The 18,986-nt window shown below is 38.2% G+C and overlaps 1 protein-coding gene and 1 long non-coding RNA gene across 2 annotated transcripts in view; one reads left to right on the plus strand and one right to left on the minus strand.

Annotated features, from left to right (window-relative positions):
- LOC125785892 (ribonuclease inhibitor-like) overlaps positions 1–18,986 on the plus strand; it is a 330,748-nt gene that overhangs the window by 309,410 nt on the left and 2,352 nt on the right. Inside the window, exons 10-11 of the mRNA XM_049470091.1 lie at positions 3,388–3,561; positions 3,704–3,868. Of these exons, the coding sequence (XP_049326048.1) occupies positions 3,388–3,561; positions 3,704–3,868 (339 nt within the window). The remainder of the gene's footprint in view (positions 1–3,387; positions 3,562–3,703; positions 3,869–18,986) is intronic.
- On the minus strand, positions 8,269–10,177 carry LOC125785910 (uncharacterized). Its single transcript, XR_007428199.1, has 2 exons — positions 9,898–10,177; positions 8,269–8,387 (listed from the first exon to the last, which is right to left on the minus strand). It is a non-coding gene; the product is annotated as an uncharacterized LOC125785910 (long non-coding RNA).

The following is an 18,986-nucleotide window of genomic DNA, read 5'->3' on the forward strand; positions in this document are numbered from 1 at the left end:
AGCTTAGAGCACCAGTTCCAGTGTTGATGCTGTACAATGCTCAAAAGCGCTCACAGACCAAGATAAAACTAACAACAAACTTAGTGTGTTACCAGTTTCCAAATCGTTAGTTGCATCTTTTAAAAAGTCGTTTTTCATATAGGTGATTGGCAGTATATGATGTTATGTAATAACAAAAGTTTGGTAGAAGGACCACGCCTGAACTCTACGTTCTCTCCACCCTGTATCAATCAGCCGTCCTATAAATACCTGCCCTGACTAACTACCTCTCATGACGAAAGTTTGCAACCCACCTCCTCCCCAACAACCCCCCTTCTTCTACTCTATCACTTCCTATTAAATAAAAGGGGGGGGGGGAGTATAACTGCACGCTTCTTCAGCACGCAGTTCAGAACTCCAGCCCAAGAGTTCCCTCCCCTTTTTCTTTCCTTCTCTACTTCACTTAGGCGTGGTCAGCACTTAACAAAAGATACAATGTGTTCATACTGCTGCAACACAGAATCCAGCATGTCAAACACTGTATTTGGTTTATTTAAGAGACCTGTGCAGGCTGCCTAGCAATCCATAAAGTTTAAAATACGTGACCAGTGACTTCTCATTTCCTAGGAGCTGAGAGATCTCTTCTCCAGTACAGCAGAGAAGAAAGCGCTGGACAGAGCAGTGCTTAAAATGTGCACATTGTAGTTAAGTCTGGTTAAGCCACACAAAGAAGCAAAGAGAAACAAGGATTTGTGGAAGTTGTCTGTCCAAATGTCTGCCGTCACAGCATAGAAAAACACTTGCCTTGCATTTCTGTATTTCTTACATGACTTCCCATCGCACATGATGCGCCGACTCTGTAACATGTCAGATTCTGCAGGGAAACACGCCTTGTATCTCTACACCCAAAACCCAGAAACAGTATGAAACATCCACAACTACGAGGTTCCCTGGATGCATCCCATCTGTAAATCCCAGAGCTTAGATTCTCTGCCCGAACCCGACCCGAGGCCCGACCTGACTTCGGTTTGGCCGAGATTTCCCACCACTTTCCTCGGGCCAGGTCGGGTCGGTCTCCAGAAAATAGTCTGAGACTAACTGAAACTAATAGAAACGATAATAAAAAAAACTGTAACCGTACTGTGTGTTTATAAAACTAACTAAAACAAACTGAAATTACAGATAGAATACCCTTCGTTTTTGTGTTTGTTAATTTAGTTATAAGTGCTGTTTCCACTCCAGCGGAGCAGTGTTGGGAGAAATCCTGCTCGCAAAGCGAAGTCAGATTCTCTGGGCAGTGAGATTTTGGCACAACAGCGGCAGCGCGTGGCACCTCACAGTGCGAAATATCAACAGAAAACACTGAGAAAGCTGCAGAATTCTGTATGGATTATAATATGAGCGTGAGGGAGATAAAAGCACGTGTTTTGTAGTGAAACAGGAGATACAGTATGAGGAATAAACTCCTCACAGCTATAAGTCCATCTGAGAAGCAGCTGTGAGACCCTTAACCTGTGAGTAGCTCATACACCAGAACACTCCAGGCGGGAGGATGAACTAATAAAACTAATAAAGCTTTCCGATGTGATGTGTTTCATGTTCATGTGTGTTCTATTGGTTATTTTTAGCAGCAGTATTACAGATATTTTTTCACTTAAGGCTGCTCGCTTGTGGACTGTTGCAGATTTTGTGGACAGTTGGTTGTTTGACAGTAACTGATTTTTTTGTATTAAAAAAATAAAAATATATATTTCTAATACTAGAATTAATGATATTAACTAACTAAATCTAATCACTTTTGACTTGCAGTGCTGTGTGAAGCTGTTCTTAAAACATTTTTCTTAAATAATAGGTCTACACTCCTTCAGTGTTCGAGTGTCATTCTGAACAGATTTTACTCATTGAAACAGCCAGTTTATGGGTCGGGTTGGGTCGGGCTCTAATCCCAAGCAGTTTGGGAAATTCTATTCCCTATGAAACCCAGCAGCAGTGGTTCTCCTGGTCCTCTGTAGGTTGCACTGGCATGTACTCTGTGAATAATTCAATATGGACCTTGTAAATATTCCAATTACAGTGGAATCCCCAACACAGTAACTGAGAACAAGAAAGTGGAAAGAGTCCTCCAAGATACCTTAGAAATAATTAGTTAATTTTTAGTAAATATAATTGGGAAATGATTAAATTTATAAAAAATTATAATAATCTTTTATTTTTTAAATATTTGTCTTCTTTTAAGATTATTGAGAGATTGAGAGTATTTTTGAAATGCGGCCTAACATGCTATATATATTCAGTTAAAACCTTCAATAAAACTAGTAAAGAATAAACACTGCAGCTTATTTTAAATTGTGAATGCCTTATTGATATTTTATGTTTCCATTTTTTTGTCTTTAATATGCTTGCATTAAACTACAGAAGTAATTAATGCATTAATAAACAATATTTTAAGCTACTTTACGTAACAAACACAAATAGAAAGATAGGTGCTTGGCCTGATGGCTCAAATGCCTTGCTATTTTGGGTCCAAGCTTACTAAAGAGGGAAATGAACTGGTCGATATCGTATCTAAAATAGGTCAGAAAATGCTCACTGTCCAGTTCTTGCAACAGACAGTTACACTTACCACTAATACACACCACTGACACTTTTATTTAACAGAACAGGTAATATCAGTAATCTGGGTTATGTAAAGTTGAAATTTGAGGAACACATTTTGTTAAATATGATTCAGAAGAAATGGTTAAATATGAACTTACAGAACTTGCTCATTTAAACACAGTGCCTTGATTTTTGAGGCTTGAGGGTAGCAGATATCTGTGAGAGTGATTCATCACAGCATATTATAGGAAATATATGCAGTTTTCCATAGGTTTCTCATATGGGCACAAATGGGTTATAGTGATAATACTTAATAAGTACAACCATGTGTTTAAAAATATAAATTATTTAAGAAGTACATTAAGAGCTACACATTCATCCCTTTACAGTTTAAATGTTCATATAGCATGATTAATATAAATATTTAGCTTTCTGAAAGTATTAATACTCTTGTTACTGCATGTTCTATCCTCAATGATGTTATCACCAGGAACTACACAGCTTAAATGCAGTTGTTGCAATTAATCTTGTCAAAATTTGGTTTTGGGGAACATCTGTGTAGCTTAAGGATGGTTTGTACGATGTAAGTTACCAAGTTGGTTACCTATATAGTTACTTATCTGATTTTGGAAATGGACACTTCCATCACAACTGCATAATTTAGACAATATTAACATAATGTATTTAGTAATTATAAATCATGAGTGCACTCAGAATCCTATTAAACTAAATATGGAAGTGCTATTGTTATGTTTTTTATTCAATACATTTTTTAATGAAGACTTTGTTTATTTCATCTGTTTTTGTCAGACTAGCTTTGTGTAATCTTGGGGAACAGTCCTGTGAGAGTCTGGGATCAGTTTTAAAACTGGAAGCCTCCTCTCTGAAAGTGCTGGATCTCAGTAATAATGACCTGCAGGATTCAGGAGTGGAGAAACTCTGTTCTGAACTGAAGAGTTCACACTGTAAACTGGAGATACTCAGGTCAGTGCCTCTGTCCGATTATAACTAAAATAACTTATTTTGTTATTTTAAAGAATACCAACAGTCTGTTTTATCTTTGCCACTCATCTTATCTGTGTCACTTATCCTATCTAATCCTGGTGTTTTTCTCTCCTCTCTGCAGGTTATCTGGTTGTATGATCACAGAGAAAGGATGTTTATCTCTGGCTTTATCTTTAAGTTCAAACCTGAAAGAACTGGATCTGACCTACAATAACCCAGGAGAGTCTGGAGTGAAGGAGCTCTCAAATAAACTGAAGGATCCACGCTGCAAACTCAGCACACTCAGGTATGTGTCTGTGTGTGTGTACTGTTTGTGTTTAAGACACTTTTAGTGAATTAGAGAGCCTGATGATGGAACATGCTCGTTTAGCTTTCCAACATGTGAGCTCATTCTCCATTACATCAAATTTACTACCAATGACATGTACTACCAATACATACTGCCGCTGTTTAACATTACACATGAATAAATGGTTAGAAAAAATAACCTGTAAGAGAGCATGAGAGAGAGAGAATTATTAGACTTTGTGCTAAATAGAAAAATTTGGGTTTGCCCAGTACTAGTTGTGAGGCTGACAGGAACCAGTTACCCACAGAATGTAGAAATTACAAAGCCAAGAACAAATGTATCCTTACCAGAAGGTGACAGCACCACCAGCAATGCACAGTGCAGTCAACACCAAACAGGGAAAGACAGGGACAGGGAGGTGTGTAGTTATGCAGGTAACAACATCCCTGTACAACGGGGAATCATTCTCTCTGCTGTTCACCACTAAGGTGAAAATTTAACAGAGAATTAAAAAAAAAAACTCTCTCTCTGAGTCAGACATCACTGGTAGACAGAACAGATAAAAACAAAGAAGGCTGCACCATTGTTCTCACCAAGAGAAACTTAGCTACCTGTCATCTCTTAGAGTCTAAGCCAAATGCCTGTTCAACGCTCCACATGGCTATTTTCTTCAAAGTCAGGCTTGTAACGGGCAGATACAGTCAGAAGAGATTATATTCCCAGAGGAACCTGGGCAGAACCCCTTTCCTCTTCAAGGAATGGTAAAATTACTTCCAAATCATAAGAGGATGACAAAGACTGATCTCCTATAATATCCATCACATCAGACTGAACATTAAACAACTGGGCTAGTAAGGTCTTTAAGATGAATGAATTTCAAACATATTTTTCTAGTGAAATCCAGATAATATTTATACTGTAAATTTAGATTTTACAGCAAATTATATCATTTTCTTTTGCACCTCTGTTCTAACATACCGATAAATACTAAAATACAGTATTTTATATACATAAAGCTGAAATACAGCAGTAGCTTTAGAATGTAATGATTGCCCACGTACTTTGCACACGTGAAATCTAGTCAGTTAATGTTATTGTTGACTAAAAAGAAAAAACCCATAAAAATATCTGTAAATAATTATCAAGAAAAATGTTAGAAAGATTAATTCTTGTTATTTGTTGTTGAAAACCTTCACTGCATAGTCACCAAGAGTTAAGGAAAAGGAGTGCTAGTGTTTTTTTGGCAGTATTACGTAAGCCGGTAATTCTCAGTGTTGAGTGTGCAGCACAGCACAGAGCCATTGTCCTCCTTTTTGTACTCCCAAGCTTTTGGAGTAAAGTTAATGTATTTGGAGTGAAAGAAACCACAGAGCATATGATTTTCCTCCTAAAAAACCTTTAAAGTTACAGTGTCAATATAACTGAAGACCTTGTTCTTGAGCTCTGTAACATGTACATGCTGAGCTGATTCTGAGCTCACTGTAGCTAAAGCTTCTGTAGCTATGTGCATATCCTGAGTTATCCACACAGTAATAGTCAAATGTAAGGGTGTCATTATTCCAATAAAAAAAACTATACTTCCTCAGATGGAGTGCGCTCCCTTGCATGTCTCTATAGCCAAGAATAATCTCCATTGCTCTCTCAGCTCCTCCAAAATTCAGCTGAACTTATTAACATATGATCGTCGTGTTTAGTATTCCAACTGTGTTGAAATCATTCATCCTTGTTGCTACTGATAACTATATGTAAAAGAATTCACATTTATTAAAAACTTAAGATCTCATACAGTTGTTTCTAGTTAGAAATGATATCTTATGTGATATCAATGATTTGAACATTTGTATTTAATTTATTAATGAGACTAAATTAATTATATGATGATTCAAAGATTGGGTAAAATAGGTCCCTTCCCTATATTTTATGGTGACCTGCACACCTACATTCCCTACACAAACAATTGTAACAACAGCTCAAACTGTGCTACACAGTGGTAGACAATGGAAACTATACAATGAAGCCAAAAGCTTAAAAACATTCTTAATTAGTCTCCTCAGTGTCCAAATAAGCATCACATATTTAGGGATTTAAAAAAGAACCACTGATTAACAGGACTTTGTAGGACTCTTTATTAACAATGTTGAACTGTACTAAACTTGCTATTTTACTTTAGAAATACTAAGTTAATTGTAAAAAAAAAATGCTTTAATAAAAAAAACAATTCAGCTTTTATATATCATGTTTTATTTTACATTGCAGTACATCATCAGAAACAGAAAAAAAAAATTAATCAGCTAGACACTGTATTAACACTGTATTAACATTTTGACATGGAGCAGCAGCAGAGACAGCATTAGAAAATAGCTTCAGTAATTGTCTGGGTAATAAATGAGTTTAAACTGCACCTTAACAGCTGTGTATCTCAAACAAGTGGAGTAAATTTGATGGTTAATTCGGATTAAGGACAGATCACAGTCACCAAAACGAGCCTCTTCAGAGTTGGTTTAGAATGGGAACGACACCACCTCCTCTTGCTGGTCTTAATGCAGTTGTTTGGTGCACAACCAAGTTCAATTACTGTTTACACAACCGCTAAAACAAACCACACTAAGGAAAACTGAACAAACCAGAGTCTGTATAAAGAGTGCTGGTGTGAAAGTAACGAGTTCCAGCCAGACACTGCCAGTCATGATCATTACCACCCACTGCACTATCCACCAAAGATGCGAAGCTTGATCAAGCAGTGACTGGAGTCACTGATGATTTTCAGTTGATCGGCCATGACTGTTGACCAACTAATCAGTCTCAGAATTCTGATTAAAATTTGCTATAAATGTACACACATTTTACATGTGTTACTTAATGCGACAGCGGCACAGACATACAGACTCACACAAAATACATTATGAGCAAGAATGTTCTTCACAGCGAGTGCAGACATCAGCAAGCTCGCAGTCCGCATATCTACAGGGTCAGAGTAAGCTGCGGAGGAACAACTTCAATATTCAGAGCAACACATTAATAAGACACTTGCTGAGTATGCCCAGTCTGAAGAAATTAGCAGTCGAGGTTAAATATTTTAAAAACACTTCACTTTACTAAACCGCAAGGAATACAACACACAATGTAATACTTCTCAAACGTGTGTTCCAGGATTTCCACCTCTTGTCACGGCACACACAGCTACTACAAACCGGTAGCAGACCCATACAAATACTGTACTTCATTTCATCAGCTAGTCTGTAAAAAGTCCAGTACTGCACTTTGTTTCAATATTTTACTATAAAGAAAGTTTCTTATAATTTATGTAAGAATTGGAAATTGGAATTGGTGCATCTTTGCTGTTGACTGTGGGTTGGAATGCTTTCCATTACATATTGCTGGTAGACACCATGGTCCTATGAGCATGTTAGATATAGTTCACTATCAGTTTAAATAATGCTATTTTTAGATATCTACTAAAAATCAGCTATACATGGTCATATCCCAATATTATGACCACCTCTTTAATTGTCCATCTTATTAGTTCCACTAACCATATAGGACACTCTGTAGTTGACACTAGTCCACAAACAGCAGCTTGTAACCACTGATGAAGGACTATGAACCAACACTGTAAATCTGTGCAGCAACAGATTCAGAGCTTCTGTCTCTGACTTTACTTTATCTACAAGGTGTTTCAGCTGTAGGTAGGAGTGTGTAGAGTAGAGGACAGTGAGAGATTAAACACAGTGTTTAAAACTCCAGCAGCCTGACTGAAAATTAGACACTATAGCTGCGGTCCAATCTGAAGGGAGCTGCCTAGGTAGTCATTGCCTTCAAAGGCAGCTCCCTCGTTCGGCAGCATTTTCACCCATAAGGGATCTTATAAGGCAGCGCGTTCGGGACACGCTCTGGAGTCAGCATACGTCATCACGTCTAGCGCGCTGTGCCTGTGAGCTGTTTATAAATAACTAAAGTTAATGATCACTTACCTCGGGATAAATCAGTGGCAAAATGCAGCGGCAGCTATTTCTCTTTTACTCATCCAAATATTACATATATTTAAATATTCATGATTTACTTTAATTCTACACTTTTCCTCACTTAATTCTCAGAGTATGGTCAGTTTTATTTATGTATTTAATTTATTTTTGATTAGATGCTTCATAGAAATGCATGAGTAATGAAACCATAATATAATAAATATTTTGTATGAGCCATCAGAGCTAAATTATCAAACTAAGCTACGTTTCACACAATAGTACATTCATACACAGTCAGCTAATTTATCTTTACCTTTTAGTTGCATAAAACACATGATTCATAAACTTTTTATTTATTTATTTACCCATACCCACTAGTTGAGATGTGATACTACAATAAGCATAGTGACTATAAAACACAGCAAGCAAAAATAATAATGTTAAGAGAGAAAACTTTATTACATTCAAAGAAAAAAATATATATTCATAAAGGGAGCTAACGCTGCCTCCAGCCGGTCTGACCAGCGTTCACCTTCCCCGGCCCACGTTCATCCCTGTGGAAAAAATAAATCTGAATTAGTAACAGTGGTTTATGGAGAACACGCTCATAATTCCACTATTTACACAATTAATCACTCAGTTACAGGTAAATCTAGTTATTCCCTCTAACTGTTTACTGTTGTAGAAAAGAAAATGAAAGGTGGGCTACCCCCACCTCTCGTCCGGGGTACAACTCCCCTACGTGTTCGTTTGATAGAGAGAGTCAGACAGGTGGAGTGAAGTTGAAAGCAAACCAAGTATTTATTACAAAGTACTGGATCCAGGAGAACATACAAAACCAATTGTTAGCTGTCTCAGTATAAGTTCTGACCCCCCTCTGATCTGACTCCATGTTTATACCCAAAATGACGTGAAACCTGCTGATGAGGCGTTGCTAAAATCATCTCATGTTAGTGTGTGCATAATTTCACGTGTTAGTAATCCATTTCACGTGTCTGACCGGACCATCAGTGTTTGGCCTTGACTGTGTTCTTCCAGACAGTGTGGTATTGTTTTAAGAATTGACTGGGTCCAGTCAGACAGTGTGACATTGTTTCAGTAATTATACAGTGCTGCCCTCCCTATGTGCGCGCGTCCTCCCGCTTTGGTAGGTGAAGGACTTTGCACGCACAGAGAGAAAGGCCACACTGTTCGTCCCGAAGCCTCCTTTGTATCAATTTAGTTCGTACAGAGTGCACTAGCTGATGATTGATGGCCGTTAGTCAGAAACATGCAGTTGAGCAAAATGCTTCAAGCATAAGCTGTATGCGTCCCACAATGGATTCTATATGTTATATGTTACTGTGTTAGCAGCGCGTGGTTAGTCCGCCATATAATAGATCCTATGTGTTAATATACGCCTTATGTATCATGTGGGTTAATTTGTCATAATAAGGATGATGTTAGACACATGCTCGATCAAACAGTGTTTTAAAGAATATACTGTGATTATTGGTTAATCTTTTATATAAATGCGTGTAAAATACACTGTGAGTAATAAAGATGATCAAATACAATGTGAGTATTGGTTATGCATATAGAATACAAGGTTTCACACAATGATTATGTCATTATAGATACTAAGATAAGTAATCATAACTGAAAGATATTTGTCAATAAACCCAACGTATAATAAACAGTTACTCCTCATTACGCATTAAATCACTAAATTACAGGTTATTCTACACGTTTACACTATTTACACAGTAAATCACTTAGTTATACGTAACAGTGACTTAAAACAGTTAAAACTTTTTATACTGGACGGCCAGGGTATCTTTGTTTCCTAGCGGGGGTTTCCTCAGCGCTGCAGCCGCGTTTGGTACTCTGTAAGTCGGCTAGATGCGTGTTAGCTTACCCGGTAAATTAGCGCGATAAGCTAACGGTAGCTTCCGCCGGTCAGGTCTTACATTAAATGAAGTACAGGCGAAAACAACGATGGAAAACAACTTAAAACAGTCTAAAATATGCTAGTTTGATAAACCCACGCAGCGGTGAGTGGAAATACAAGAGGGAATTACTTACATTTGTACAGAAACTCCGTGGCAGGCCGGCTCCGTCCGCCATGTTTTTAAATCTGAGCGCTGGAACTCTGAGCTGGTGAAATGCATCATGGGATTGCCTTCGCCGTGAAGGATACATCTCACGCTGCCTTCAGAATTGGGGTAAAATAAGGCAGCTGCCCAGGTAGGCAGCACATGCTACCTTCCGAATGGGACAGTCCTTTTCTCGGGAGCGCGCCTATGCTGCCTGCAAATGCTGCCTAGTTGGGCAGCTCCCTTCAGATTGGACCGCAGCTAAAATAATAAAACACAGCTGCTACTATCACTGATCTGTGTGTGATGGGTTTAAACACTGCCTCAATAAAAGTTTTGATCAGGGTGAAAGCAAACAAATAAAATTAAAACAATAGTAATAATAGTAATAATGTCACACTTATACAGAGTGCCTTTTACAATCCAAAGAAAGCTTTATACTAAAATGTTTGAAGTGTAAAAAAACAACAACAAAAAGAAAGACCTGATAGAGAATGAAAATATTTAGAGAAGAGAGATTTTAAGCTGTGCTGTGAAGAGAGAAAGAGAGGAGGATGAGCAGATAACAGGAGGTAGCAACACTGAAGACCTGCCACCCATAGAGAAAAGCCTGAGCAGAGGAACAGCCAGCAGACCAGAGTCAGGGGACCTGAGACTGTGTGATGGAGCATAAAGCAAAAAGAAAGAAGATAAGAGCACAGCAGTGCAAGACCTTAAAAGTCAGTAGCAGAACTTTAAAACAGATGTGTTTTGTGAAATGTAGCAAGTATAGCTGATGGGAGTGATATGAGCACATTTCTTGGTGTAAACTAAGAGTGAACTTCACACCTGCTTTGTTTGGTCCCTTTCTTTAAAGTAAAAGGCCGAAATCCAACTCCACGTGGCATGTAGCGTGTCACGCAGCAGTATGAACACAGACGCTTAGACTGGGAATTAATTTATTTGCTGTAACAATAGATTAACCCTTATGTATGAACAAAAATAAAGGGGGCGGGGTGGAGTTGATGTATGCGAAGGGGATTCTGACAGAGAGCTAGAAATCGTCACAACACCTGGCAAAGTAACTCCCCTAATAACTAACTCTCTATAAATTAATATAAAGCGTAAAGAGACTCCACTTACGTAGCTGATGGTGACAGAATGTAGTAAAGTTTTACTCCGCTCACTAAACTACTAAGTGAAACCAAAACTAACCGGATCAAATACTGTATTTACATTGTAGCAATGATATGAGCCTTGGTGCAAACTCTGGTCTGGACTTTCAGATGTGAAAATGCCCAAAGATTTTGGCTGTAGAGTGTTTAATATACAGCAGAGGACACAGAGTTTTAGAGGGTAGACCACAAAGCAGTGAACTGGAGTAAACTAGCCAAGAAGAAATGAAGACATGCACCAGGAGATGGAAAAACGCAGACTTTGTCAGAGATTTAATATGTGCTACTAAGAATCAGGTCAAACACAGAAACCCAACCATTAACTCAGAAACACAACCATTAGCAGAATCACAAGAGGAATAAAGACATAAAGGAGCTGATCAGTACGGACACAGATTAGAGCCGTCAGTACTGTGATGACAGCAGAAACCTGACTAAAACTTCTCAAATAGGTTATTATTGATCAGATTATCTTGCATTTCTAAAGCAACTTCCATCTCCAGAGCTTTAGAGAGAAATGGTCAGTTTGAAATTGGTCTACGATTTACTCAGACGGAGCTGTCTAGACCTGGTCTTTTAAGAATGGGTGTAACAGCAGCCAATTTCAGAACCCTGGGGACATAAGCAGTAGTAAGAGAGGATAATGAGATGGGATACAGGTGTAGAGATATCAGCAAGACAGAGCTTCAGAAGTGAGGTGGGGCCAGATCAAGTAGGCAGGATAATATTTAGATAATTATCTGTGATGAAGTCAGTCCTGACCAGTGATGGGAGTAACGCTGTTGAAATAAACGGCGTTACTAACGCCGTTACTTTTTTCAGTAAGGAGTAATCTAACTAATTACTCTGACTGTAATTATAACGCGTTATCATTTCCCACACCCCATTACTGCACGTTACTTTAGCAGCTGAATTAACTTTTTTTTTTTTACTTTGCGCATACAGACAACGGCGCAAGTGTGTGTGTGAATCACAAGGGAGGGGAGGATGAGACCAGGGTTTCTCTAGGGGTCTGCAGGCTCATCATCAGAGGAAGACAGTAGTCTGTAGTGAGCACTTTAAATCAGGGATCTCAAACTCGCGGCCCGCAGAACGATATTTTGTGGCCCGCGACTTGAAATTAAATTTTAGTGTTAGTGCGGCGCGCACGCAAGAAAAACGCGACGCATCCTCTCCCCGTCCACCAGCACAGCGTCCTATTCATTTCAATAGAGAGAGCTGCTGCATGAGCGCGGTCCCGCCCTCCGGCAAAACAGTTCAGCTGTGTGTGATACGAGCCTCACACACACAGAACAGCTGCCTTTCAACCACGGAGGAAAAGTTGAAAACGGATTTATAGAACTATAGATCACAGTGAGGTTGATAAAAAATCTTAAACTTACGATTGACTACACCTGTTGCTTGATTTAAATGAATAAAAACGTCCTGGGGTAAAATAGCAATAGTTGCTTTTACTGGTAACTAGTTGCTTTTATAGTGGAGTAACTCAGTTTCTAACTCAGTTACTTTTTTGGAGAAGTTACTAGTAATTATTTTAGGATGTTTAGGATCATGACCAGAAGCTTTAATTAATAGAGGATAATAAACAGAGCCCTGCATTTACTGCAGCTTTATATTTCAGCATGTTTTCAGAAGAGAAGTGAATGAACATGTGAACCAGTTTTCTTATAAAGACGCTCAAAACGTCTTAAAACACAGAGTTCAGGGTAAATCAGGGAGAGGAGTTGGTGGACGGCACAGTTCTGGTCTTAAGGGGAGCTGGAGTGTCCAGGGTGCAGTGTTGCCAACTTAGCGACTATGTCGCTATATTTAGCGACTTTTCAGACCCTCTAGCGACTTTTTTTGTTAAAAAGCGACTAGCGACAAATCTAGCGACTTTTTGTGGTGTTATTAGAGACTTTTGGCGACTCTGAGATGAACACACGCTCTTCAGTTCCTGTCCTCCGCGCTGCAGCGGGCGCTGCCGTGAGCCCCGCCCCACACCACTCACAGTGCAGTCTGACTGTCAGAGCACACACACACCGCTCCACCAACACAATGCAAATGAATCGCGCGTGCCCACAGCCGCCGCTGATTGACCCTGCTCTGTATTTACAGATCAGAAGTATAAATATTAATGTGTCTTCAGTGTGACACGAAAAGAAATCACTTAATTTAACTCACACAGTCACAGTCAGTCACTCACCTCCTCCACAGTGTCTGCCTCTTTATAAAAAGCTAAATATCTATTGAACAATTTGTCTATGATAGGTAGAAGAAAACGTAAAAAAATAAAATAAAATAAAACAAAGCTAAAAATAAATAAATAAATAAAACAAAGCTAAATATCTATTGAACCATTGAACAATTTGTCTATGATAGGAAGAAAACTTAAGAAAACGTAAAAAATAAAAATAAAACAAACAAACTAAAAAAAAACGTAGAATAACAGTTCCGAATAACTGCTGCTCTTATAATAACATTTAAGAACATGGCAAAAAACTAATTTATGTAATTCACGTAAAAATGAAGTTACTGTAAAAATGTGACCTCCTATTTAAAAAACAACAGACGTTGTTCATTTGTAACATTTCTAACACATTTATGGTGTTTTTACTCACTTTTCTCTCCCACAACCCTAATGCTTTACAGCTTAAAAAACATGTATTATGCAAATTCGGCGAAGACGTCATTTAGTGACTTCTAGCGACTTTTTGGACAGCCAATAGCCACTTTTCTTACTGAGGAGTTGGCAACACTGCCAGGGTGTCAGAAACAGACACAGCACAGCAAGAGACAGAAGAGGAGAGTTTACAGATCACAGACAGAGAAGAAGATCTGATTAGAGCAGAAAAGAACACAGAATCTACAGCAGCAGAATTACAGAACAGAATACAGGTTATAGGATGTGATTTAAGATTAGAAAGAGATTAGCTGTAATCAGTTTATGATCTGAAATTCTGATATACAGACCAGAAACCCCAGCTGGATTATTATGATTTAAAAAGATATTAAAGTAAATTCTTGTGGAATCTTAATAATGAGATGTTCCTTGTTTATGATCACTTATTCCTTTTACATTTTTTATAAAAAAATACTCAGTTTCACTGACACGCAGCTGACAGGAACCTTTTACAGTGTTCCCTTCACATTTCATCCATTATTATGCAATAAGATAATGAGTTTATTATACTTTTATATTTTGACTCTGTTATTTACCTATAATTTTTTTAGGGTACAGAATCTGAATCATATGTGGGAACACTGCAGTGCCCTGCACCTCTGGGTCTTCCCAATGTAATTATTTTAGCTAATAGTAGCAATAATTCCATATTTAGCTTTGTTTACATGCAGAGATGTTGTCCAATCTGACTGAATTAATTATGATTCTAAAACAGTCTGATGAAAATGCTCACTATCTGATCCAAACCATGACGACCAGCATCATATGAGTTTAGTCAGAGTAAGAGCAGTAGGATATTAGCTGAAATTTATTTAAAGGAAATAGAAGAAAATGTTTATTACATTCACTGATTAAAGAAGAGATTACTAATGATTACACCAAACCTCTGGATGATACCAGTACCAGTCGTCCCAGTGAAGGAATTTACAGATATTAACAGGACTGTTTTCAGTGCATATAGAGCACAGCAGCTTCCACCTTTCTCCAGTTCATGGTATATCTAATTTATAGTTTAATCTCCATAACGGATGATAAAATAGAAATTCTTAACAGGAGTGTGTGACGATGCTATTGTAAATAAAGGGACACACATTTTAATTACTTTTATACTTCACAGAAAAATTAGTTAATGTAAAATTCAGGATTGACACGTTACTTTGCATCCTGAGTTGTATACAGACAGATCCCTCAAACAGTGATACGCTCACCAGACCAGTAATCTGCACTGTTTACAGCAGCCATGCACTGAGAAATCCTCTATTAATAATAATAATTAATCCCACAGTGGGGAAAATTACAATCTCCACTTTTAACCTAGCACACACACACACACACACACACACTGAGCACACTCAGAACACACACACACACACACACACACACACACTGAGCAGTGAGCACTCAGAACACACACACACACACACTGAGCAGTGAACACACACACACACACTGAGCAGTGAGCACACTCAGAACACACACACACACACTGAGCAGTGAGCACTCAGAACACACACACACACACACACACTGAGCACACTCAGAACACACACACACACTGAGCACACTCAGAACACACTCAGTGATGTTGTGGAATATTGTGAGCACCCAGGAGCAGTGAGGATTAAGGGCAGAACCGTGTCGTTGATGGAGCGCTGCTCTAACCACTGATCCACCACTGCTCATATTCCAGTAATTCTACATGCTGCTGTTGTCCTGTATATGTGGAGAATGTACTGTAACTCTTTGACTGTACCGTATTTTTCGGACTATAAGGCGCACTTAAAAACTTTTAATTTTCACAAAAATTGACAGTGCGTCTTATAATACGGTGCGCCTTTTGTATGGATTTTACCCGTCAGGTTGTAAGGAGCAGTAAACACACACTCGGTGCAGCGTTATAGAGAGTTTCAGTGCTATACAGAGTCCAGAGCCGTGCAGCTCCGAGGCTGGAGCAGCAATAGCATTAGCTAGATGCTAACCGCTAAGCTAGCTAGCTTATTCACTGAGATCAGTATTATCTAAATTTTACTCGTCAGGTTGTAAGGAGCAGTAAACACACACTCCGTGCAGCGTTATAGAGAGTTTCAGTGCTATACAGAGTCCAGAGCCGTGCAGCTCCGAGGCTGGAGCAGCAATAGCATTAGCTAGCTTATTCACTGTTCAGAGATCAGTATTATCTAAATTATCTAAAGTAAACACACTCCGTGCAGAGCCGTGCAGCTCCGTGGCTGGAGCAGCAATAGCATTAGCTAGATGCTAACCGCTAAGCTAGCTAGCTTTTTCACTGTTCAGAGATCAGTATTATCTAAATTTAGTACTTTTAATACTGCTGGAGCAGTATTATTAGAGTTAGATGCTAATCGCTAAGCGTTCACCGTTCAGAGGTGAGTTATCAGCCTGTAAGTCTGTGCTGCTTTGCCTGGCTAGCATTAGCTAGATGCTAAGCGCTAACTCTCTCAGAGGTGAGTTTTATCAGCCTGTAATCTGCTTGTTTACCGTGTTAAAACAAGCTACGGGGGACGAATCGCTAGCTAATATCTCACTGTCTTACCAGAACACGCAGGATTACTCAGTGTAACGCTGTCGTTTAAGTTTGGGTTAACTTTACTAGTTTAGGGGACTAGCTAGCGTGCTAGCGGATAGCTATGCTAACGCTGGTGCAGCAAGCCTTAGTGGACATCTGGAAATCTAAGCTTACTGTAAATAAACTGAAGCACGTTACTCACCCAAATAAACAGTTTTCAGGAGAGGAATCTGTGTAGATTAATATCCAGCACTCGTTTGACTTTGAAAGAGCTAGATTTGTATACTGAGACGCTCCACCGGCAAGACACCCCCCCCCGTGGGGGAAGGGAAACATGGCGCCACCCCTGTTCACTTTGATATAGGCACCCTTTCTAGTGTCACTTAACGCGCCTTATAATGCGATGCGCCCTATGTATGGAAAAATACCAGAAAATAGGCGTTCTTTGATAGTGCGTCTTATAATACGGTGCGCCTTATAGTCCGAAAAATACGGTAAATGTAATGGATGCAGGAGTTTATATAGCTGTTATTCTTCTATTTAACTGATCACTTAAAGGATTATCCTCCTCGCTCAATGAGATAAAACTGCATTCAGAATGGCCTCAATAGCACTGCTTTATGAATGTGTTCTATTCTGATTGAGCTATTAATCTGAATATTGTCAGATTATCAGGCTGCATGTAAACGTGGTTAATATCATCACATGATATTTAGCACGTTATACAATTGTAATTTTAGGTCTGAGTGAATCATATCAGAAGAAATAAAATCATTTACATTCAATTCAGGCATACAGACTATTATATACAGGAGACAGGTGTGTTTCTGTCACACATCTTTTCAGCGAATAAGAAGATAAAACTGTTGGGAGCAGATTGTTATATAATTTTATCAAACATTCCTCCTACAGCTGCATTCTCCATTATCTGGTCCAGGGTGTGAATTATCAGAGTCTTATTTGCTTACTGTAATTTTTACAGTACATAAATGATAAATACATTACACCAGCTAATGTAGCACATACCACACTGTAACCTTCATAGTCAGAGTCATAAACAATATACAGTATTATACAGCAAAATCAACAGCTAGTCAATCCCACAAACACACACCCAATAGAATAGAATAAAACTGTAATGTTCCACCAAGGCGGGACATTTTTCTCTGGTTTCACCATACAAAGGACAATTAAGTAACAAACACGTCCATAAAAACAAAACAAACAACATATCAGTAAATAACAATAACACTGCTATAAATAATAAACATGTACAAACCAGGAACAACTTAGTGCAATGTTTTAATGCGTTTGATGGCACCCTTTATTTAGGGCTGCTGGGATACATTTTAGGTGCTGGAGTTCCACTAAAAAGAGCTAGCGATGTTCATGCACGTTACATTAACATCTGAAATCTGCACTATTTTACTCTTAATTCCTTTAAATGAACAAAATCACTGTACCAAAATTCACACTGTAATACAATCAGCACCATTTCAGTCTCACATACATAATAATAATAAAATAAACAACTTTTAAATATAAAGCTCACATAAAGCTCATTATCTTACATAGCATAAACACTTATTACACATTTCAGTAGTTAAAGCACAGAGAAGATGATGTTTTTTTAGAGGCTGAATTATAGAAAAAGCTGCAGCAGAGCAGCTAAACTATACAGCTGAGTTCTGTATTAAAACAGCAGGAGAACAGAAACACAAACCCACTTTAAAACCTTTAACCTGCTGCTGAAATAAATCCTTTATTAAAACACTGAATTACAGATCATATAAAAGTACAGAGAGTGAGATTCTCCTTCTGAACCCATTAGAACAGACCCTATGCTAAGCTAAGCGGCTAATGTATTCTCCATCTTTTCATTCTCTGATAAAACTGATCCAGAACAGGCTTATCTTGGACTGTGGTGTTACACAATGCTTCATGAAGCTTTCACTGTAAAGTCTGGATGTTTCACTGGATACAGAGATTAAAGCAGTGTCCTCACTAAAATCACTAGTCACGTTATAACAGTAACCGAAGCTTCGTTACGTCACTGAATCCACTGTGAAGATTCAGATCCCCCGCTTTATTCCACTGACTGAAACTGGAGAAACATGTTCTGATGTTTTAATCAGTTATATTTTTCATATTTTATACCTTATTTACTCACAGTTTTCACACCAATCCTTTAAATAAAATCTAAATCTATAACTGATCTATTTTATATCTGAACCCATCGATGCCCATCAGTCCATCTGATCACATATTCTGAGATGATCAATAAAAAGAAGATAAATCCTAATCCCAACACAGCACAACACATTCAGTTTTAGAATAAAACCCTGTAATTAAATTGTGCAGATTGTAATTGTGAATGTAAGGGAATGTAATTTGTATTATTTATTATCTTTGTCTGTGGTTAATATAAAATGGAGAATTGAGTCAGTGAAATGTTTATTTAATGGTTTAAAGATGAAACTGGTTTATTTTAGTTGTAATAAAGGTTTATCAGTGTGAATGAGCTTCAGTGAAACAGAATGAATCTTGTAGGAAATGAAACTGGACAGTAGAAGCAGCGTAGAGACGAGTATCAGAAGCTTCACTGAATCATTTTCTGATTAAACTGCTTCAGCTGTGTTAATGATCCAGAAGCTTGGTAATGGTCATCACTAGTGTAAAGCTGTAGCAGTGAGGATGTAGAAAAGGACATTTCATAGCTCTATAATGAGGGAAAGCAG

This window comes from Astyanax mexicanus, chromosome 21 (assembly GCF_023375975.1).
Source record: "Astyanax mexicanus isolate ESR-SI-001 chromosome 21, AstMex3_surface, whole genome shotgun sequence".
Taxonomy (NCBI): Eukaryota; Metazoa; Chordata; class Actinopteri; order Characiformes; family Acestrorhamphidae; genus Astyanax; species Astyanax mexicanus.